This window comes from Uloborus diversus, chromosome 9 (assembly GCF_026930045.1).
Source record: "Uloborus diversus isolate 005 chromosome 9, Udiv.v.3.1, whole genome shotgun sequence".
Lineage (NCBI taxonomy): Eukaryota > Metazoa > Arthropoda > Arachnida > Araneae > Uloboridae > Uloborus > Uloborus diversus.
The window spans coordinates 32,179,120-32,203,093 of NC_072739.1; the positions used below are offsets into that span (position 1 = coordinate 32,179,120).

The window sequence follows — 23,974 nt, forward strand, 5'->3', positions numbered from 1 at the left end:
TAGCAGTGAATCAATGTATTTTATTATTTCTTTGAGATCATGGCGAAATTTAAAAATAAAAGAACAATCATGAGTTGATCGCAACTTTTTTGAGCTTATTGGGAGGTCTGGCATTGGAAAACCCTGAAATGTGCTCTCTTCTGAAAACATTGACGAGGAAAGCCTTGTATATTTAAAAAATGCATTAGGTAAGAATTCTATATATTTCTTAACTTTCAGGATCTAAGCAATCACAAAAGTTTGATAAATGATACTTATTATGAGTAAATATTCTTTTAAACTATTTATGAAATTTATGTAATCCCAAGGAAGATGGTCACTCTGTTGGATGCATTTGGGAGTATCTGCTAATGTGCATATAATGTCAGCAATAATTAATATGCTAAAAATATTTTTTTTTGAGATGAGTTTATCCCTTAAACTTTCATCTTCAATCCCTTCACTGGCTGAAACTAGTGCCTTATAGGCTTTCACAAAAGTTTTAATAACATTTGAAGAATGAGAAACAAATTTCATTGTTTTAAAGATCTTTGGTTTATAAAAAAACATATCCAGTTCTTGAGCACACTTGTTCAGGCATTCATAGGATGTGTCCCACATGAATTCCTTCATGCATAAATTTATAAATGACAAACAATCTTTCACTAACCTATTACTAGAATGTACCTGCACTAATTCGAGTCTGTGCATGGGATCCCAAGATACTGGAATATCTTGACGAACTAGGACTTCTTTAAGATGATCTATCGCACCTAATCGAATATATTGCCCGGCTACAGCAAGTCCCACTAAATGATCTCTAATGTAAGGAAGGTTCAGGCCAAATCTTTTAAGGGTATCGAGGATGCTTATACTCAATCCTTTCCCACTTACATCATCGCAAAAATGGTGTTCTAAATAAATGTTTTCAAATAAATTTGAATTGTTTATGTCATAAATTGGTACTCTAAGTCCAATAATGTGGCGAGTTCTGTGATTCACAGTCATTTTATCAGCTACTATGCCGATTGGTACTCCTTCATTCATTATATAAGAGGAAATAGTTTTGGCCAAAGAAGAATATACATGTGGTAAGTACATCCTGGGAAATTCTTTGGAATGATTTTTTTGACCTATAGAAGCTCCACTATTATAAAACTCAGTGATAATATTTTCATAGCTAGAATATGATGTATCCAATTTATAGCTCATATATGCAGCTGAAGCACAATTCATGGCTATTTGTTTACCATTTTCTTTTAATCTCAATTCTTCTTCTTCTCTCTCTTTCATTTCCAAAAATCGCTTTTCATGAGTAACTGATTTAATGTGCCTTTTCATGTCATATTTTAGCTTCCTAAAACTTTCTGTCGTATTTTCACGAGTGAATGAGTCCTTTTCATTTGCGAAATCATATAAAAGAGTTGAACAGCAAGCTTTGCATGTTAAACCACCTTCAGTTCTAACAAATGTATTATCTTGTGCCCACTTTAATAAATCATCTACAGTTCTTGTGTTTGCAAAAAGATTATCACGCTCTTCATCTGTAAGCAGATCACTGGTATCCATTTTCTGTATTCCAGATGTTAATGGTAGTGACTCTTCTGTGACATTATTTCTTTTTAATGCTTTTACTTGAGCCCCAAGGTCTGAAAAAGAAGTTTATTTTGGTGTTTTTCCTTCAAACAAATGAGACTAAACAATACAAAGAATAGCTTATTATGTAAAGTTTATTTTTGCTATATAGTGCGTTTAAGCTTCATACAGAATATGGTGATTTTAAAATTGATCAAAGCTTCAGTTTTTAGTGAAAGGAAAATAAGTTGTCTTTATTTTCCTTGCAAATATTATGTACCACTAAATTTTTGGCCTACTATTTAGTATCTAAAGAATTTTAAAAATATAAAAAATACTAAAATAAATAATTACGTAATAATGGTTAACAATAAATTTACAAACTTATTGCAGAAAATAATAATAATAATTATAAACCTTTACATCTCTTTTAACACTTATATAATAAGCCTACACTAATATTTATATTGCGGAGAGGATATGGGAACGGTTCACATGTGTCTCTACATGTTGGTTTCAAAGTGCCCCATCATCTACCTTAGAACTAATTTTCAAAAAAAAAAAAATTTAATTTAATTACAAAATTTAAATATTGGCATACATTTGGTGAAAATGCTCAAATAATAGTTTGCAATAATTAAATTTAGTTTATTTGTTAGTTTAAAATATTAGGTTAAAATTAGTAGAGTAAAGATAATAACAAAACAAAACTGGGAAACAAAAATAACTCAAAAAAAAAAAAAAAAAACGCTGCAGATCTCTTCCGAAAATTACTATATTTAAAACTGAAAAGAAAAATAAAATTGAAACATTAGAAAAAACAAACATCGAAAAAAGTCTTACCTTGAATTGATAACAAAATTGTATTCAAGATGTCTTTTTTCACAGAAACACGGTCTTCATTCTGATGATCATTTTTATTTGTACAACTTAAATCCCTTTCATTCAATGTGACTGTGGATGAGTTGGTTGTTAAATCTTCCTCCAACGGCGCAGTAGTCTCCAGATTATCCTCAGTACTTCCTACATCCTGTTTCTTAGAAGAAATTTCATCCACGTTTTCCTCCGCTTGCTTTCTTTTAATACTGCCAAACAATTTAGCAACGCTTGTTTCATTAATAGAACGATGCTTCAAAGTCTTATCAGGATGAAAACGCTGATAGTGTACTTTCAAATTTTTTAAAATTATTTCAGCGTTGCATTCGAAACAGGATACTTTGTCTCTGGCCGACATGTTTATAGTATTATCAAAACTTTGAAAAAAAAAAACTTAATTTATTTACAACTCAATCTTGGAAGCGGCAAAAGCTGGTAGAAATCTGCGTATCGGTCTTGGCTCATGTGTAAAAAAAAGAGAACTTACTTTTTTACGGTGGCTCATATAATAGAACAGCATATAACCTAATTCATTTCTCAAGCTGTTGAAGTTTAAAAACGAACACAATATCCAATTTCTGAGAATGAGTGAAAGATTAGAAATGACCCACCAATTTCTTTGCAAAGAGGACAGAAGTTCTGCGGCCCCTCAGAACTTCTAGTGAAGCTCGTGCATCCGCGATCTTCATTTTGTCTCTTCTATCCGAGGTGAACACGATCTCTTATGCAAGGCACTTATGCTGGTGCGATCGACATACCACACTTTCGGCGCCTAAAAGCGTTGTCTAAGGCTCCCAGACATCGGAGCGATTCGGCATAGCTTCGATCGGTCGGTTCACCTAAAAATAAAAACGGCAACTTTTTTTTTTTGGTTCTCACTTTTTGAACAGAATTGTTCTGCAGCCTGGCTTTCTGTTCTGCGAAGTACGTCGCAAATTTAGCAGTATTCTGCTTTGGGGACTACCGTTATTATAAATTGTTGCTTTTATTTTGAATTAATATCAATAATATTTATGTTACCTATTTTTTGTATCCTTATCACGTTTTTTTATAAGCCTTAATTTTTTATGATCCACCATTGATCTAAAAATGCATTTCCTGCATTTTTAATGTAGTCTGTCTTTAAGTGTAAATGTCTTTAAACAATGGTTAGATAAAATGAAATTAGTATAGCATAATGTTTATTTTCAAAAATCCAAAAGGATGTCCAGGTTTTCAAGTTTGTGTGTGTTCAAGATATATATTAGATTTAATTTTTTCCTAACCTTAGAACCCTATTTTTTGTACCAAATTTCTCAAATTTATACGAGTATTTATATACAGGAAAACTTAAATGTATTGTTCTTATTTTATTTCTAAGTTTCTCAATTTAATTGCATTTTATTTTCACAGGTAAAACTTGGCATATTTTATGTTTTTAAAATGTCCTAAAAATAGTTTTTTAACCGATATCTAAAATTCAGAAAATTCTTAAATCCAGAATCCTTACAACCTGATAATTCTGAATTTTCAAGGTTCAACTGCATTAATCTTCAGCACATATTAGTTGCATTTCATTAACTTAATTACATTTTAAAAATTCAAATGTTTTATAAAATTTGTATTCTAAAAGATATTTTCCAAAAGATTTTTTTAGAAAATGTAGAAAAATTATCCTTATTATTCAATTTTATATTTTCTTCAGACAAATGAGCCCTTATTATTTTTCAGAAACTTTCATACATACAAAAATGAAATATAAAAAATATTATTTTTATGTTGTACATGCAGTGTTTCATACTCATTCTGGACCTAAGATAATTTATCAATTTGAGCTTAAGAAAGCTTTATTCGCAACTAGCTACACACTGCTTGCAATTGTTTTAATTCTTCAAAATTTTTTATAGCTCTGTTATTAACAGAGTTTTCTAGTCTGTACTTGTTATGAATTTTAACTGTTCTAGAGGACCTTTGTTTTCATATCAAGTTTTCGCTTGATTTTCAGTTCCAATCATAAAATTTTGGAGTCTTTTTCATTCAGTAAGAAATTGCTGTCATTAATGTCACTGACCATTAAGATTACAGCTATAACTCTCGTTTAAAAAGTTTGCCGGCATTAGAATATTAGAAATATTTTTGAGCAAGTTCGTGTATGTGTTCAAACCTCAGTGTTACTTCTTTTATTATTTGGTCCAATGAACTAAACATTTCTTTTGCCAGTTCTGACTCGTATGTTGACACAACTTCGTGGGAACCTTCTTCAAACTTTGATTTTTTCTCTTCTGATACATCTTTCAATTATGATTCCTAAATTAGCGCAAGTCACCTTCACAAAAGCAACAAAATTATTCACCAAATCCTCTCTATTTTCAACTAAGTATGTCTTTAGAGCTTTTAGCTTTACGTGGCATTGATGTATATTTAGTCCCTTTGTTTGAAGGTACACCTGTGTATCGTTCATTGTTAAATGTAGATTCCCATAGACAAAGAAAGCAGAGAAAAGAAAAAGATTAAAGAGCATTTAGAAGTAAGCCAGCATCAGATCTAGTACCTGTATTTTCCTCTTCACTCGTCAACTTTTCTAAAGCATTCAAAATATTAGAGAACTGATTTTAGCTATTGTCACAGCTTCTCCTCTTGAACTCCATCGGGTCTCTATGACTCGCTTAACACTTTGACCTGCAGATGAAGTAAGAAAGTCCCATCGGTGTGTGGATGCTGAAAAAAATGTAAACATGCCTTGGACAGTTCCAAAAAAGTTACTTACGAAATTCACTGCAACAGGTGCTGCAGTTCGAATGCTAAATTTAAGGAATGATTTGTGCATGCTACAAACTATGCTCTTAGATTAACTTGTTTAATTCTGGTCTGAACACCAATGTGCTTACCAGCCATCACAGAGGCATTGTCCTATGCCTGCCCCCTGCAGTCTTGGATGTCTATTCCATCACTTTGTAACTTTTGTAAAATCGTTTTTGAGGTTTCTGCAGTTTTAACCTTTTATTGAAGAAAATTTGAACGATTCTACAACCCTTAAAGCATTGCCATCAATCATGACTTATCGCATAATTTGGCTAAGTTGGTCTTTATGTGATATGTCTGGAGTGCTGTCAAAAATCACGCAGTAGTACTTGGTTCGTTTAATTTGCTGAACTATAGTATCCCTTATTTTGTCTCCCATAATTTCAATGAACTCATTTTGAATCATGGGCGACAAGTACAATGTAGTAAATTTTTTCTCAATTTTGATTCTCAGTACATGCTCTGGAAACACTGGATCATACTTAGCCAACAAATCAACTAACTCTAAAAAGTTTTCCTTGTTTTCCGTCGATTCAATTTCGAGCTCGTGAATTACTTCTCTGTGGCCTCTTAAAGCCAAATTTCGCTTTGCCAGGAATCTGATAATATTGAGCAATCTTGAGAGGATTTCCCTCAATTTTTCCTCTTCATTTTCAATCTCTTTTTGCTTCATTTTATCTATAGTAGCTTCTTGACCGACTCTAATTTCTGTCTCTTTCCAATTGATAAAATTTTGACTGTGCTCTGTTCTGGATTCATGTTTAGATATTTTAGGATTTCGTTTCCACCATAAATTAAATCCATTTAGCTAGTCAAAATGAGAGTGCTTTTCATTGGCAAAAGGTTTGCAACAAAAGCAATATAGGCTTTCTTTATGTGGTGAGTACACCATCAACAATCTTGGCATTTTCTCACCATTAGGCAAAGATAGGAAAAATCAATCATAAGTAAGTTTTCTCGTTTGGCCTTTGATGGATTCACCTTGGCAGGTAACTTCACCGAAATTAGAATCTAAATGCTGGATGACAAATGATCCTTGGTGAACCAAATGAACTCTTGTGTTGTCAGCAATTTTACTAGCCCATAGACCGATATCTTTCAAATCAGTGTTTTCAACACATTCTTCCTCATTTGAAGAGTTTCTTCAATATGGCCTTCCCTCGGATTCTTCATTTTCTGTACAGTCTTTAAGGCTCGAAGGAAGGATTAATTGCAGATTTTCCAGAAGATTGTTGAGCATCGGATTCTTCTAAAACTACTGTTTTAGCAACACTTGTAGTTTCCTTCTTATCAATAAATTTAAACATTGCTCCTTCGGTTTTTTTTTAGCTCTTCTCTAACTTTTTTCTTTTTTCTAAACATAGCAGAACTTTCCTTCAGTTTCATCTTTAACCCTTTAACGTCCAAATTATTTCTACTTAAAATATTTCAATGAATCTTTGAAACTTGATTTATTATTTACCTAATAAGAGTATAAAACTTAAAATTTAAACATATTTTATATTCATTTTTAAATTACAGCCTTAGACTTCTAGTAATATTTATGAACATTAAAGATATTAACTGTTTAAGTACAAGAAAGAAACAATATGAAAATAACCAATACAAGTAAATAAATAATACACTATAATTTTATTTTATGATATATACATTTAGTAAAGCATATTTAAAATACTTAAGTACTTTAAAAATACACAAAATGCCTAGTACATAAAATCATTTAAATTTTCTCTAAAGTATATACTAATCAGTTTTTCAATTTGTGAAATTTTGGAAAGCAAACCATGCATAAAGTTACGTTGCATTTCTGACAAAATGTTCGTGGTTTAGATGTACAATTTACCATCTGACAAAGTCTTTGCTTATCTTTTTTTGCCATTGTATGTCCTATAGGATCGTATTGTATGTCTGCAAAAGCTGCAGCAGTAGAGGCTGCTTTTATCGTTTGCCGACCCTTGTCTAATCGATCTGACCTTTTTCAAATAAGCTATGTCAATCTAACGTCAAATCATTTATGGAAATCTGTTTCTTACTCTCTTTTTCGTGAAGAGTTTTATACACAATGCAAGCATTCAGTACTGAAATATCTATCATTCTTGTGAATAAACACCAATACCATTTTTTGCCCCTTATAGATATAGTATGCTTTTCTAAGAACCAGTCATGCTAATCCACTCCACCCATGAAAGTGTTGTACTCACATATGGTTTTTGGTTGAGGTACAGGTACTCTTTCCTTTTGTCCTTTGCACCACCGCGTTGTTTGTCCCAGAGGATTTATTTTTTCAAAATTTTTTGCAATGATAACTGATTTATTGTCATTCCACCTTATTATTAAAATTTCATTCTTGTGAAATTGGTGGTTATAAGATCCTCGTTTCTCTTTTTCAATAACTTTCTTAGAGTTCAGAGTGCATCCAGCCATTCTATTTTCTCTAATAGTTCCACAGGGACAAAATCCGGATTCTTTCAGCATGACAAGCAGTTGGTAACTGGTAAAAAAATTATTAAAAAAAAAAATACATGATTTTCTGGATTTGAAATAATATCATTTCTAAAACCACTTGACTCCAAGAGGCAGAATTTGATCAGCATTTCTGTCTTTTTTGCCCCCGTAAAGTGAAAAATTAAAACAATACCCATTTTTACCACACATCGCCCACAGTTTATATCCGAATCTTATTGGCATATTTTTTATAAATAGCTTCAAAGAATTATGACCAAAGTATCGAACAATAATTTCGTCAACTGATAAATGTGTTTGAAAAACTCCCCATTGTTGAACATTTTTATTCATTAGATCAATCTAGGGCCTAATTTTGAAAGATTTGACTGCTTTGTTTTCTTTTGCTTTGCTATTGTCATTAAAGTTAGATTTTAATTTTGTATACAAATTACGACTCATACTTTTTTTTTAAAGTCGATACCTAAATCTTCACTGTCAGACCAATAGTCTCTTTCACTTGGCAAGGTATGATACCCAGAAAATATCAAAACCCTATAAATGCCTTCAAGTCGTTTTTACAAAGAACGAAATCGAATATTTTTCACTTCAGTAGCATACCTTAGTCTCAGTAGGAATTAGATCATAAACCTCTTCAGTAAAAAACCTATCAAACATTTTTGTGCAAGTTTTCAATACACTTAACTTGCACATTTCAAGTGATAAATCTTCAGAAAACCTCTTTGATTGTACTTCTTCGGTGAGCAAAATGAAGCAGCACATTTATTAAAAAAATGTGAATGTATTGATAGTGCTACCGTCTATTCTCTCAGTAAAGAAAAAATATTTTCAAGATAAAAATTTTACATAGTGTTTTATTGACTGTCCTCAATTCAGGACAGTGGGCGTTAATAGGTTAATACATATAAAGAGAGTAATTGAAATAATATTAATACTGGATTTAAAAAAATCTTTAAAAATGCTTCTGATATTTTCTTTGCTGATTCTTATGTAAAATAATACCCTGAATCCAAAGATGACCATCATTATTTCTTTAAATGTGAGAAAAAAACTAAGATTATGTTACGTAAATTAACTAACACATTTAGCAAAGCTTGTAGAAGCATTTGTTTTTAATTTTACCTTTATTTTAAAACTAATTCTACACGTTAGCGTAAAAACCCAAGTATCATAAGTTTCATACAAGAGACAGGAAGGAACTGAAGACACATTTGTTTTCAACATATAAAATTAACAGAAAATCAGGTTAATAAAATGCTGCACCAAAATGAATGTGTCTTGCCTATGTGTAGTATTTTGCCAAAGCTTTTCGAATTTGACCATGTTTGAAGAACCTTTTGAAGAATTATTCACGGACATATTAAAATTGTTTTTATTTGTGTTTGGATTTAAAATCATTAGCAAAATATTTTTTAAATTAATAGTAAAAAAAAAATTCTGTTTTTTGCAGTGAATTATTGTAACTAAGTGTTGAAAGCTTTTATTTCTTTGAAATGATCCTTCTTCTCATTTCAAATTTCTATGCACTATATTTAAATACTTCATGCTTTCAAAAAAAAAAAAAAAAGGAACAAACAAACAAAAGAAAAACTTGTTCTAGATTAATTCAACTAAATGTATGTGATATCAAGTAATTGTCAAGTTAGAAATGATTTTTTTTTTAAATCATTCGTTATTACCTTATCAAAGTGTTTAAAATTAATAATGAACAAAAATGAACAGATATTAGGACAAGTACAAAGAATCCACCAAAAGTAATAATCAAAAAACACATATAAAAAAAAAAGGATACTGATAATATTTATTACCAAACCCGAGAAGCTTTCTTTTTTTTAAATTTAATTCTCTTGAATTTTTTTCTTCACGCATATTAAAAATCGTCTGGTTTTGAAAAATATGCGAAACACCACCCGCAATAAAGAAAATACAGTTGGTTCTCTATTTAACAACTTTCAAGGGACCATAAAAAATCATCCTTAAGTAGAATGTGTCTTTTAACAGAATGCTTCTAAAACTACACTGGAGCATCCGGGACCGTGAAAAGTAGTCTTTAAGTAGAGAAAGTCGTTAAATAGGGAGTCGTTAAACAGAGCCACTTGTAATAAGCAATCCTTGATTGATCAAAAAGGCACATAACCATTAAAATGTTAAAAATATTTAGTTTATGCACATAAACACGCAACACAAATCTTAGAACACACTCATGGTATTTTTTAAAGTAAATTTTTTGTCTTCAGTACTGTACTTCAAATTTTGTGAAGCATTCAACTTTCAAATAAAATACTTATCGTAAAAAGTATTTTCACATTGTACTTAATTTAATTGAAATACTTAAATTTAATTAAATTTAAGTGAAAAATTGAAATGAAGAACATGACCCAGACTGGCAATGGAATTCCCTTACCTAACTAAAAGAATAAAGGATATTTCTAAAATTGGTATAGTTAATTTTTAGCTGCATAAGAGTTAGAGAAAGCAAAATGCGAAAGAAAAGCAGAATTTCTGTATCGGCAAATGCAGAGTTGGCCACTCATAAAAAGGTTTTCCCTAAAACTGAACTCGTAAAGCCCCTCAATGCGATTGGATAATTTTTTTAATGATGTCAAACATGGAAGATTAAAAAAAAAAAAAGTCACGTGACTATTGCAAGTTTCAGATGGGGAGAAAGTAAAAGCATTTTTTCCTTTATATGCATTTTTCCTTTTTTCAAATCAACATTGCAAAATTTCCGCCCTCTAAAAAGTGACACCGGAGGCGGACCCCCCTCTGCCCCCTGCCCCCAGCTATGCCACTGGTCATAGCAGAAAAGAGATTGGAAATAAATCCTCTCTCTCTTTTATTTAGTTGAAGATCTTTCAAGATGTGAAATATGATTCCAAGTAGATGACATTTTAGTGTGGTTTTACCTGCAGTAGAATGACGTGCATTTTATTTAAGTTAAAATGTATTTTTTTTGCTTGAAAATTATTTTTTTAAGTTTGGTTTACATCCTATTTTCCCACCAGGGTGATCCAAAGGATGTCATTGAGCTCACAGACTCCAACTTCAAAGAAACAGTTTTAGACAGCAATGACATGTGGCTTGTTGAATTTTATGCTCCTTGGTGTGGGCATTGCCAAAAACTTGCTCCACATTGGGCAGATGCGGCTACAGAGTTGAAAGGAAAAGTAAAATTGGGAGCCTTGGATGCTACTGTGCATACAATAATGAGCAGAAAGTATGAGGTAAGTGGCTTGTGTAGAAAAATTATAATTACTGACCCCTATCTTTTTCCTTTTTTTTTTTACATACTAAACTTTATCCAGTATAAATAACAAGCAAGAGGTTTAACTTTAATTTTCTTAAAGCAATTTTGTGGTACCATTTTCAGTCAAAAGCTCTTAATTTTGTACCTTTTTTGGGGGAAAAGGAGATTTCACTGTACTTGTTTGTGGGGATATCATATGATCATGCTAGACTTTTCCTGGTTAATATTATAAAAATAACTTAATACTACTGGATAATAGTAGTAATTAACTTAAAAATCGTAACATTTCAAATTATGTTACAGCAGATGGGGACATATGACATCATGAACTATGGGGGAGAAAAGAAAACCATTTGTTAATGTAAAATTGATGTTTGTGAGTGGGTAATTTAAATGTTCAAATGGATGAGTGGATAAATTAAATGTTCAAATGGGTGGACCTAAGGTCCTAATAGGACTGTACACAGTTCCAAGGTGTCAAGCAATTGGAAATTGCTTTTCTTGACACTACCAGCTTAAGATGCAACAAATTTTATGATTCAAACAGTTCAGATAATAAATTATGGGATTGAATTCATTCTTGCTGATTTTAAATCATTTTAAGAAATGTAATAAAACAGTTATACGTTTCTTACTAATATTATATATGCGAAAGTTTGTCTGTATGGATGGATGTATGGATGTTTGTTGCTCTTTCACGCAAAAACTACTGAACGGATTTTGATGAAACTTTACAATAATATAGCTTATGCATCAGAATAACACATAGGGTAGTTTTCGTCCCGTTATGGGGGGCAAAACCCCCTTAGGGGGGCAATAAAACACAATTTTTGTATAAATTCTCTAATATTGGGATGAAAAAATACTTGCACATATTTACATTATATGTCCATCGAAAGCTCTGATTTTTCTGCTGAAGATGGCACCTGTTCGAAATTTCTAAGTAGAATAAAAAACGAGTTATGAGCTTTTTAGATCCATGTTCGAAGGCTTTCCTCAACTCAATACAGTATTTAGTGTATCATCTCAACTCCCTGTCGATAGCGACAATTGTTGTATTGTTGACTTTCTTTGCTTTTCGTGATTGTTCAAGGCTTTTCTCAAGTCAAATCTTGAAGTAAGATTTTTGCACAAGATTGGCAAATAATACATGATTTGGCTGATGATTTTCCATTTAAACGGAACTTTAATGTAATTAATGGTTTTTATTATTATTTATGCTAATTGAACACTTACTCATTATCCAAACAACCAGCAGATCGCCAAAATTTTTGCAGAAAGATTTCCGTAGCTGATGCATTTGGCAGTTTTTTCAACGTTGCTGTTTTTGAAGCCGAAGACTACGTCATAATGTTTCTCAGCTTTCACCATGTAAACAAAATATCGCCAATCAAAGAATTTTCAAAAGACTTTTTTTACTGTGTTAAATAATCCAGCAACTAAATTAGGCAAATCCATAAACAGCACAAAAACTTCCATTAATTTTAATTTTTGCACAATTTCAAACAATCACCAAATTTTATTACTTATTTTGGTAACATTTCGGATGAAACTGTTTAGCGCCATTTTATGGTGACCAAAAATATCTCGGCATCTGGCGACGATATCTCTGTAACGAAAATTAATATCATATCGTTTTACAAAGTAAGGAAAGAATGGGGGAGCATCATCGAAGGTACCTCGAAACGACTTTCGCAAATTCGGTAAAATCGCACCAAGAGCCACAATGATTGAAATTTCCCGAAATAACTAAAGCAAGTATAAGGGGATTACGAGCGCAGCTACTTTTTTTTAATCACTTCGTACTTAATTAGCCATACAGAGAAGGTTTTAGACTCCATGTTAAAAAAAAAGTATCAACAGATTAATCTTTTTAAACATGAGAAGATTAATTTCATGTTTTTTAAATTTGTATACGCTTAAATATAGTGCTTTCGTTTCTAAATCAATACTACTTTGTTCTTTATACTTATTGCTATTTTAGTTTTATGGGTAAGGAAGAAACTCGATTTTTAATCACGTCAAAAAGATGTGTTTTAAATTTTTTTACTTAAAACAAAAAACAAAAGCAAGTAACGATTTTTTCTAATAATTATTACTGACCCAGGCAACGCCGGGTATTTTTGCTAGTCTTAAATAAAGTTTGTTTCTACTCTTAATTAGGGCTCGACCGATGGCCTTTTTTGGCCGATGGACCAATGCCGATTGTTGGCCGATTGTTCAAAGATGGCCGATTGTTTTCCTTCAAATGGCCGATTGCCGATGGCCAATGCCATAGGCCGATGGCAAAAAAAAGAAAAGAAAATCTAACAGAAATAAATTGATAAGATTGTCAGGGATTTAAAGGATCATTAATTCTTTTCACTTTGCCTCCTTGCTCCGAATAAGAAATTGTAATCACAAAAAAAAAAAAAAAAATCAGATTTCGACCTAAATTTCTATTTTACGATTACCCAATTTAAACTTCACAAGTTTTTTCGGCACATGTGTACATGCATATGTACCTAAAAAAATATAGATGACCAAAATATACATTTTGAACACTTCCTTAGTTAATTATCGCAAATTCTTTTGTGATGTCTTAATGCGCGAAAACTTGCGTCACTCAAAAACGTTATGAAATAGTCAGTTGAAAACTAATACGCACGTAGTATGATCTAAGAGTTCAAGGACAAGTTGTATAAAACCTTACCCTGAATAGTTCACATTACCGAAGTACACATATCTACAAAATAGTCACCTTGAACGACTATGCACTTATGCCAACGTTCGTATAGCTTTTAGAAGGACTCCTGGAACACATTTGTCGCAACCTTCTGTAAGGCCTCTTGCGCTGCTGCTTTATCTTCATCGTGGGGAAGAAGTCGACTTTCATGCTGAGGATGCACTGTTCGATTGGTCAATGCTCTGATATGACAAAAAACTAACGTAACGTTTCTTCGGACTTAGCTCCATGTGACTTTTACCTGTTCTCAGCAAAAAAACATTTGCATGGGCACCGCTTTCTTCCATCAGGAGAAGATAAAACTGCATCACAAAAGGTAGCGAAAAAGTGGCTTCCAGGAGTGTTTGTAAAAGTTATATGAACGCTGGCAGAAATACATAGTCCCTCAAGGTGACCTTTTGAAGGTGGATGTGCTTCGGTAATGTGAACTATTCTGGGTAAGATTTGATAGCACAGCTTGTCCCTCGAACTTTTGGATCGTACTACGTACAGTCTGTACAGGGTGTAGTTATGCTTCTCCTTTTCCGACTGCTGTATGATGGAAGACAGAAAACAACAGTCAAAAAAAGAAGAGAAAGAAAAAAAAAGAAAGAAAAACGAGACTGTTTAATAACCAATTGATTTGTTTTATTTTTTAATTGAACATATAAGATTTAAGTAATATTATAATAATGCATGGATTTAGGTACACTAGAGATATTTAAAAAACATTAAATTATGTTGTTTAATCATTCAAAAAAAAAAAAAAGAATAAAACTATGAAACCGTCAACAATTTACGCAATTAAAGTGGAAAGAGTGCACGTAGATATTTTTTAGTCATCAAATTAAACAAAAAAGGTAACAGATAAATTACAATATTAAATCCTAACAGGAATATTTTTATACTTATTTAAAGTTTATGAACAGAAAAGTTTGCATTTTTCATAAAAGCTATAACAGTGACATAAATTTTACGGAAAAAAGAAATAGCCATGAAAAGAGCAAGGTTCTTAAAACACAGCCAAAATAAACAAACTCAATATTTACACCAAGTTAATCACTGAATACATATACTACTTGGTCTGATGTTTGCACACGTAATATTGAACAATTTGATTGTTTAATCTTTGTTGAAGCACTAGAAACAAGTTCAAATTAAATTTTTTAATTAACAATAATTTTCTGAAATTAAAAAAAAAATGCATAATAGAAAATCCTTGAAATTTTTCTACAACATATTATTAAAAATATGATGAAAACAAAAATAACTTATTCATTGATTTTATATAAATACATAAAAATAGTTACTTACAACAGAAAAAAATCGATCGCTATTAATGATGCAAAAAAGATGGCTCATTACGAAATATAGGTGAAACAAGTATAAGAAATATGCAAAATGACATTTCTTGATCAAAATAAAGTATCGTTAAGTATTTAAGAAATGCTTGAAACGACGAGGGTGGGTTAGGGGGGTCAACCTCTGATTTTGGAGTAATTCACAACATTAAACTTTGGCCCCAACTTCGGCCCCCTTTTTATAGTACAGAACCGCTACCATCAACGCCTCGGAAGAGTTTCTGAATCTACTTCAGCACTTCCGAAGAAAAAATTCAAAAGTCCCTTTGATTTCCGAATTATGTCACCATTCAAAACGTCTTTAATCAATTTCTTACATTAATGCTCGAAATTCTTCCTAAACAATAGATAAAGCTTGAAAAAAAAATCTCTAATTTTATCAATGGTGTTAGTTTTAAACAACTCAGAAGTACAACTAGAGTTTAGTTTCAGAAATTGAGGGAGTGGGAGGAGGGGCACATAAGTGTTCTCGGAAATACAAAAAATAGTCGTAAAAAATAGAGTTCAAAATAATCATAAACATTGAGCAGAAAAACCCTTTTAATATTTGCACCCGAGTTTGTTTTGATGTGCAGTGGCGGATTTAAAATATAGCAAATGTTGTAATTGCGCGAGAGGCCCCATAACCATAGGGGAACCGTAGGAATTACAAAAATGCCTATGATAAATATTTTACAACTTCTGTGATATAAAAATAGGGCCCCAGAATGTATTTCGACGGGCCTCAAACTTGTAACTCTGCCGAAGCGATACAGAAAAAACTGCAATACTGTGATTCATATTACAAATATCGAAAAATTAAAAATTACCGTCGGTTCAACGGGAATCTAACAAAATGAAACAAAACCGGTTTCGCCATCTCATATTTGTTTCCATGGTCTCCAATGCGGCAAAATATCACCAAATGATCGTCAGTCTGAGACGCTAAATTAGTTTTGCATTGAAATAAGTAATTAATAGCCACAAAAAATAAGTAAATAGGCTTTTTAGAACACCCGATCGAAAACAAAAAGGTGAAGTGCACAACTGGAACGCACTCACACCCCACATGCGAAAATTTAGCATTCTACGGATTATCATTTTTGAGTTATGACTTATGACAGGTACATACGTACATCCAGCTGCAAGAAACAACGCAACAATTAACATGTTCGGTACCTGAATGCAGTATTAAAAACTCTTTCAGGGGTGACTAAAATAGAAATTCATACTGAAATTGAAGTAAACGATTTTATATGAAAACGGTTACTCAATTTACTTTGTATTGAAAAGTAAAACAACAAAGCTCCTTTTTTTTCAAAAACATCGGCCAATTCCATCGGCTTTTCGATGCTTTTAAGGCCGATGGGCCGATGTTTCCTGCAAGTTAGCATCGGCTGCCGATGCCGGTGGCTAAATTGTTGAACCACTGGCGCCGATGCATCGGTCGAGTCCTACTCTTAATTGGTATCTTTTTTAAGCTACATTTCTTAGCTTTTCATTTGCAAGATCAAAATTTCCAAAATAAATAGTTTAGGTTTTATGAGACATAAAAGACAGTCTACATATGTGAATCTCGGGAGTGAAGAAAATTAATGAATATTTATATATTTTAATTTGTGATCAACTATGTACTTACTTATTTTAATTCTGCAGATTAAAGGTTTTCCCACCATCAAATTCTTCCCCCAAGGTCCTAAGGATGGGAATGCTGAAGAATACGATGGAGGAAGGAATGCTGAAGACATTATTAACTGGTCTTTAGAAAAATATGCTGAATTTACCCCTGCTCCTGAAGTTATTCAAGTAAAACAATTTTTTAATAGCATATATTCTCTACACATTTTTTGTTACTTTTTCTGCTTTGCTTTTTTTATCCTACCCAGTACATATATGTTTATTTGAAATAACAGTAAATTTTATGCACTATTATATTTATTATAAAGTAGAACTTAGTTTAAAGATCTTTGAACAGTCATTAAGTCTTTCAAATCAAACTTAAAGGTTATGTTATAGCAGAAATAAAAAATCAAAGCGAAGAAAGGAATTGGACCTCAACTATTAAAGCTAAACTATCTGCACACTTTGTAATGGAAAGTAAATACAGTTTAGAAGAATCTCTTAGACTAATATTCTCTCTCTCCACCCCCCCCCCCCCATTCTGGTTCAGTTCTTAATAGGACATGTGAAGGTTTTTTTTTTTACAAAAGGCTTAAAACTGTCCAAAAATGAACTAAAGTGTTCACAACTTAAATATCAAAATTGTTAATATTGCAAAGTGCACTTACTCTGAGTTGTTATGGTGTGATATATCACCCTCTCTAAATGTATAACCTTAACTCTTACTGTATAAATCCCCCATTGCATTCTGATTATGCATCGAGATTCCAATTTTTTGTTTTGTTTTAATACCAGAATTCTGTTATCTTTTATTATGCTTTTATTTTCGTTTTTCTTCACTTATCTCGTTGTTCCAATAAAATTTGTATTGGCTATCGGCAAGTTTTTCTTATCTTTTATTTTAATGTCAGAATATTTTGGAAGGCATACTATCTTTGGATTGCTGTTAATGTTTAGTAAGTGGTTATATTTCAAATTTTTTTTGTGCCAGTGTTTCCTTTCAACTTTTATAATGGTTTCCCTCCATATCAAAACTATCCATCGGTTCTTACAGATTCACCAATCAATTGGTCATCTTTCCCTCTGTAGCAATAAATTTTCAATAGCAATAAAAAAATCTCTTATGAAAAAATATCCTTAAAAAATATATATGCATACACATGGGAGGAAGTTTTGCTCATAAGGGTAAATTTGTGACAGTAAAAGCACTAATTTTCTGAAATTTAGAAAAGTGAAGTCCTAATAGTTCTGAATTTTACACTTCATACTATGTAAGTTTTTGCTTATTCTTTGTCTTTATTTAGGTCACTAGTGCTGCCAATTTGAAAGAAGCTTGTGAAGACAGCCCACTCTGTGTTATTAGTATACTACCTCATATTCTCGATTGCCAGTCTGCTTGTCGAAATGAATACATACAAATTTTGAAAAAAGTTGGAAATAGGTATAAGAAAAACAGATGGGGATGGATATGGGCTGAAGCAATGGCTCAACCAGAATTAGAAGATTCCTTAGGCATTGGAGGATTTGGTTACCCTGTGAGTTAACTATTGTTTTTCCGAACTTTCTTATTTAAGTGTATAGTTAGAAACTGTTAGATTTATATTATTTCCTTAATAATACAAGGAGGCTCAAATAAGACTTGAGCACGCGTGCATGATGTAATAGGCATCATTGACCAGCGCATATTGTTCCCTCGCTTGATGCTGAAAGTGGCCTCGTTTGAACCTGCCTATACATTATTTTTAAAAAAACTCAAGAAATTTCAACATCGCATTCTTCTGATTCCAGTTAGATATGTTGATGTTATTCTTTTTTCTTGATTTTTTTTATCAGTTTCTAGCCATTTATTATTTTAAATCATAAGTCGGTTGAATTCACCAAGTATCTTTGTACACTTATTTGCTGGGACACTGATATGATCTTGAAGTATGTTTACTTATTTTTGCATGAAGAATAACCGTTATTGTATACCTTCCAAATCTGTTTTCCGAGGGAGCTTTTCCCGCTTTTTTAAACTGTCACCCTATTTCCTACTTAAGTGTGATTTTCTTGCATTTTTAAAAACAATTTGATTAAAATTATTCAAACTGCTTAATACTTCGTAAAACTACAGAAGTAAGGCTATGAGTTAATTTTATTTTTCACTACCATCGGGAAAAAAAAGAAAAAGCTCACATTGTTAGTTTGAAAAATTGCCATTAAAAAATCAGATTTTTAAATTACTGCTATCAAGCAAGGCTGCTTTGCATGGATCAGCTAGTTTGTTTTTGATATTTCTTTTGGTTTCATGTATTTTCTTCCTTTAGAACTTTTTTTTTTGAAAATAAAATTGAAACTTTTGATTTAATAATCTATCAATGTCTTCAGTCCACAATATACTGCCTTTTTTCCTGTTTTTTGATTGAAAACCTGTTTTTCAGACTAAAATACTATTTACCCTTTTTTTTTTTCAAAAATGGCACATGTCTTTAAAAATGTTCGCTAAGTTTTTTTTTTTTTTTTTTTTGAGAATTAATATATAATGTTTGAAAGTAGTAATGTTGTAATGTCTTGAATATCAAATATGAATCCAATTTTAAAATTGAATTGAGAATATTTGAAATAAATTATAATCTTTCTTAAAAAGGGAAAAAATTGTTAATAATTTAAAAGTTTTGCACTTCACTAGTTTGAAGCAAGTTGTTGCTAGTTTGTTGTTTGAGCTCAATAACTATGTTAGTTTCTCAATATATTTTTCATTGAAAATAAGTTCAGTTTTATCTTATTTGATTTCAAGTTTATAAGATTTTTATGTTTTAATTTTTAGGCAATGGCTGTAGTAAATGCCAGAAAAATGAAGTTTTCAATACTTAAAGGACCATTTAGCTACGATGGAATATCAGAGTTTATCAGGTAACTTTTTCTTGAATGTTTTTTGTTTAAAATTTTTCCCTTTGACATAAATAAATTGAAATCATCCTGTAATGTTAGTTTTAGCCAAAGTTTTAAGTGTTGAAAAATGTGCTGTATGTAATTTTCAAAAGTACAGCCCGAATTAAATGCAAATGCAAATATAATTGCAAAATTTTGTTTCTTTTGATATTTGTGTCCATTAATGCATTTAAAAAAAGAACATTTTATTTTGTTAAATGCCTGTTACCGTGTCTTCCTTTTGCTTTTAAATTAAGTTTATCTTTACAAAGACATAGCATGAACCTTTTGTTTTTCACAAAGAATGAAAAATTGAGCAATTGCATCTAAAACGAGTAAAATGATAATTTTAAACTCTGAAGTTAAAAAAGATGTTTTGCCTTCCAAAAAAACTTCAAGTTGGAAAAATTATAAACAAACTATTAAAGGACATTGAACAAATTAGGAAAGTGGGTCCTGATTTCAAAAGAAAACTGAAAGAATCCGATGTATGATGCAGCACAAATAAATAAATTGGACATAAGAAATAAAATGGTTCTATTTTGCTACAAAAAACATTCCTGTAACCAATGTCTTGGTTTAAGAGAAAATCAGACAAAATATTTTGATTCTTTAAAATAGGATATTTCCTCTTTGACTTCCCTTACGGACTAATCAATTGTTGCATGAAACATCCTACAAGAACTCAAAATATGCAATATCCTTGCTTCATTGCATGAACTTGATGAAGAACATGGACTCTACTTTTATGTAAAGCAATTAATTTTAAGATAAATTTTCATTGATTTTGAAGAATCCTTGTTCACACAGTAACATCTTATACTGTAAGATACATGAGTTAGTGTAGTGGAAGTATTTTATAAGATACTAGCAGTGTTGCCCATCATTGCACAATCTACCTCGAACATACAAGTTATGTCAAGTAACCACATTTTACAAGCCTTCAACAACCGGGCTTGAACAAAAAAAATCTGTAAATTTCCCTACAAATCGCAGAAAAATAACCAAAAGGAAACGTTAAATTTAATTTGAATCGTGCATTTGTATTAAAAACTGCTGTACTTATACCTATTATTGTAAAAAAATTGCTGCTGCCATGAAAGGCAAATAGCTAAAAAGTTGCTTTTTCATCTGTAGTAAGAAATATATTAAGTTTAAAAATATAAAGTAATTAATATCTACAAAATTTTGAATATTTAAAAAAAAAAATCTGATTTAAATGAAAAAAAATCACAAACCCTGTTTTCTGGGAAAATCGCTGTTGAGCAGCGAAAAATGTTTTGTTTAAACTTGTTTTCAGTGAAAGTCAAGACAAGAAAAAACTTATAATTATACTTCCTGTAAACTATGAGCATGCAAATGAGAAATGAAAATTGTTTTTGGAGTTCGTAAGCTCTGCTCGGTTTGATTGGCAGAGCTGCATGTCAGTTTTATACACATATATTCTGATTTTTTTTATATAAACAAGTGGAAAGCGTTTAGCACGAAGCTTAAGGGACGGAAATAATTTTTCATGCAAAAAGATTTGTATGAAACTGCACAGTATTCTGTCCGGACCGCTCTATATTTTCTCGTTAACCCAATTTTTCATGTTTAGCATTTTCGTGTTAAATGTATTTCACTGTAAATGTCCGTTGCTAAGCAGAAAAATATTTAAATACTGTTTCTTGAAAATTATAAAAGCTTAATTGAATTATATAGAAATAGAGTTTATGTTCTTCTTAAAGTTCATGCAATAAAAATATGGATATAACCTATTTGTAGTCTTTATAGGGTGTTTTGTGCGACAATTGATGTATCGTTCACCTTGAAATTGCCCAGTATTAAATGGATAGCTGGAAAATTTCTGGATATTCCATTTTACTCTGCCGTGTGCAGGTAAAAGACAGTATCTGCAGAAATGAGTGTTCGAGATATTTGAAGAAACGCGTTTTTGATTCGATACTAGCAATAGGGAAATGTTGGAATAAGACTTTTTTCGCACCTTTTTTTCAGTGGAAACCAAATGAGCGAGCTTGTACAGTAAAAATAACGTTCAATAGATGACAAAAATGCAAAAAAATGAAAAATGAAAATTTTGCAGTTACTGCCCTTTACCTGCACATGGCAGTACTACTTTTAAATTGATTATGTAGTCTGTGTGCCAAGAATGCAATGATAAAAACATGCACCGTGACAATTTTATCTATTGACTATCATCCTATCAAAGCTTTGTGCTTTATGGGAAAGAAAAGTCGTGCTGTAGAAATTCCAAAGGACGTCAAATTGCTGTGTCACAATACGCTGAGACAATGATACTTGTCAAACAAACAAAAAAAAGAACTTTAAAGAATATTAAGTTGCATGACCCGTTTCTTGGAATTCCAAAAATTACGAGCACCTTTCAGGTCTTGCATGACGCCCAGGGTGCCAGACACCCAGTTTGGAATCCACTGCTCTGCTTCTTTCCTGAGTTCTGAGGAGTGTTGTTTTTAAACAAGACCCAACTAATAACTTCGGCCACAGATGATTGGTTTTCACTTCAAATTTTTCTTGCAATAATTTTGTTGTGTACTTGTCATACGATGTGGTAAATATATTACTTTTAGTATTATTTAGTAATACTTGAGGAGTTTATTAAAGATTTATCTGAATTTTCAGAACCGTTTCTGTTGGTCGTGGATCCAGTGCTCCAGTCAAAGGTGCCAAGCTTCCACAAATCATTGACACAGAACCTTGGGATGGTAAAGATGGTGAAGTAAGTAAAATAGTTTTTATTCTAGTTGTATTTAAAATTCTATTAAACTAAAACTTTTTATGTAATTTATTGAACAAGTGATTGTCTTTATATTTATTAAATAGTACTAAATACAGTAACCCCTTGTTTCATCCGCACCTCCAAATATTGCTCATTTGAATATATCTCACTCTTTTTGTCTCCCAAAAAATAATTTTTAAATGTCCCTTTCTAGCTCCCCCTTAATCCAGATCCTTGATATTTCTTTGCTTCTACTAGTGTACACACAAATCTGTATATTGTCCTAACACAATTTGTTTAAAACGCTGTTGTGTTTGTTTAGTTATATGTTTAGATTAAATGTTTTCACTTTGGTTTTTAAAATAAGATTGCTAAATTTTTACAAAACCATGACAAAAAATTATTAATTGATAGCTCTTTGATTTTTTTCACACATTGTAGACTGCTCGTGATAATTTTTATCTTGTTTCGATAAATGACCATGCATTGTACAAGGTATATCGATAACTCACTTGTATGTTTTATCATGAACTTCTTATAACTGAAAATGTTTCATAGCACCTTGTTTAAATAGTCTCTGAACCCTTTCAAATGTTTTAGGTCATGGAATGCCCATTCATATTTTATCAGTCCACAATGCATTAAAATTATCAAATCCTGAGCATAGATGACATTTGAGTTATAATTCTCAAGAGATGAACTAGAAATTAAAACTTCAATTTTGATTTACATCTTAGTTTCAGTTTTGAAGATAAGTTCATGACCTAATTTCTTCACTATAAAATCAATGTAGCATTGTTTTTTAACTTAATTGGTTTGGAAGAAGAATCGGATATTTAGTTCATGTTATTTCTATTTACAGTTGCCCGTAGAGGAAGATATTGATTTGAGTGATGTTGAACTCCCCGAAGAAGAACCTAGCGCAGATTCTTCCAGCAAAAAAACAGAATTATGAGACACTAGTTGCATGTATTTTTAACATTGAAAACTTTTTTTTCAACAAAATGACTTGTGTACCTGCTTGGCATTTTTTTTCATGATGACTCTGCAAACTGATCTGTTGGGTGACTTCAGACCTATTTTATTGCAAGATCAAGTTTGGATTAATTATATTGGGAAAAGGTTATTGCTGTCTGGGTATCATCCTTAACATATTCTTGGGAGTTGCTACAAATATTTATTATGTTCTCATATAACATCGAACATCTTTAACGCTCTTGATGCCTTGCATTAATATAGGTTTTAGGGCATTTCTAGCATTTTGATTCCATTTCTAATGTACAGGCAGGTATATATTGCTGGCAATATGTCTAACATTTTGTGTACTGTACAGAAGCATACTATTCAGTTTGGTACTGTTGTGTCTGATTTGTGTTAAAAGCAAAATTTTGAAAATAAAAGTTTTTGTCATAGTTGACGCTTACTAATTTCTCATGATAGTTTCAGTTTCTTTTATTAAGTAAAAGAAGTGTTAAAATGAAAAAAATTTCCTACATATAAGTACCCTAAAAGGAATTCTGAAGTTCTTTCAGCAACTCCTTATATTCATACAAAAGTAGGGGTAGCCAAAAAAAACTGTCCATTTTGCCATCAACAAGTTAAATGAAATAAGTATTCTTGAAATGTCTTTTTGTGTATATATGTACGTTAGGATGGTTATTACTTGTATGGAAAACATTTTGGGTTGAAATTCAGCTAGCAAAGCTCTTTAGGTGATTCTTGAAAAAATGTCCCATGCACTA

At 31.5% G+C, this 23,974-nt stretch overlaps 1 protein-coding gene across 1 annotated transcript in view; it reads left to right on the top strand.

The window, feature by feature from the left end:
• Positions 1-23,644, top strand: part of LOC129229464 (protein disulfide-isomerase A6 homolog) — a 35,567-nt gene extending 11,923 nt beyond the window's left edge. The window contains exons 5-10 of the mRNA XM_054863778.1: positions 10,680-10,898; positions 16,622-16,771; positions 17,890-18,120; positions 19,392-19,477; positions 22,136-22,232; positions 23,095-23,644. Coding sequence (XP_054719753.1) covers positions 10,680-10,898; positions 16,622-16,771; positions 17,890-18,120; positions 19,392-19,477; positions 22,136-22,232; positions 23,095-23,187 — 876 coding nt within the window. The 3' untranslated portion in view covers positions 23,188-23,644. The remainder of the gene's footprint in view (positions 1-10,679; positions 10,899-16,621; positions 16,772-17,889; positions 18,121-19,391; positions 19,478-22,135; positions 22,233-23,094) is intronic.
• The last annotated feature ends 330 nt before the right edge of the window (positions 23,645-23,974 follow it).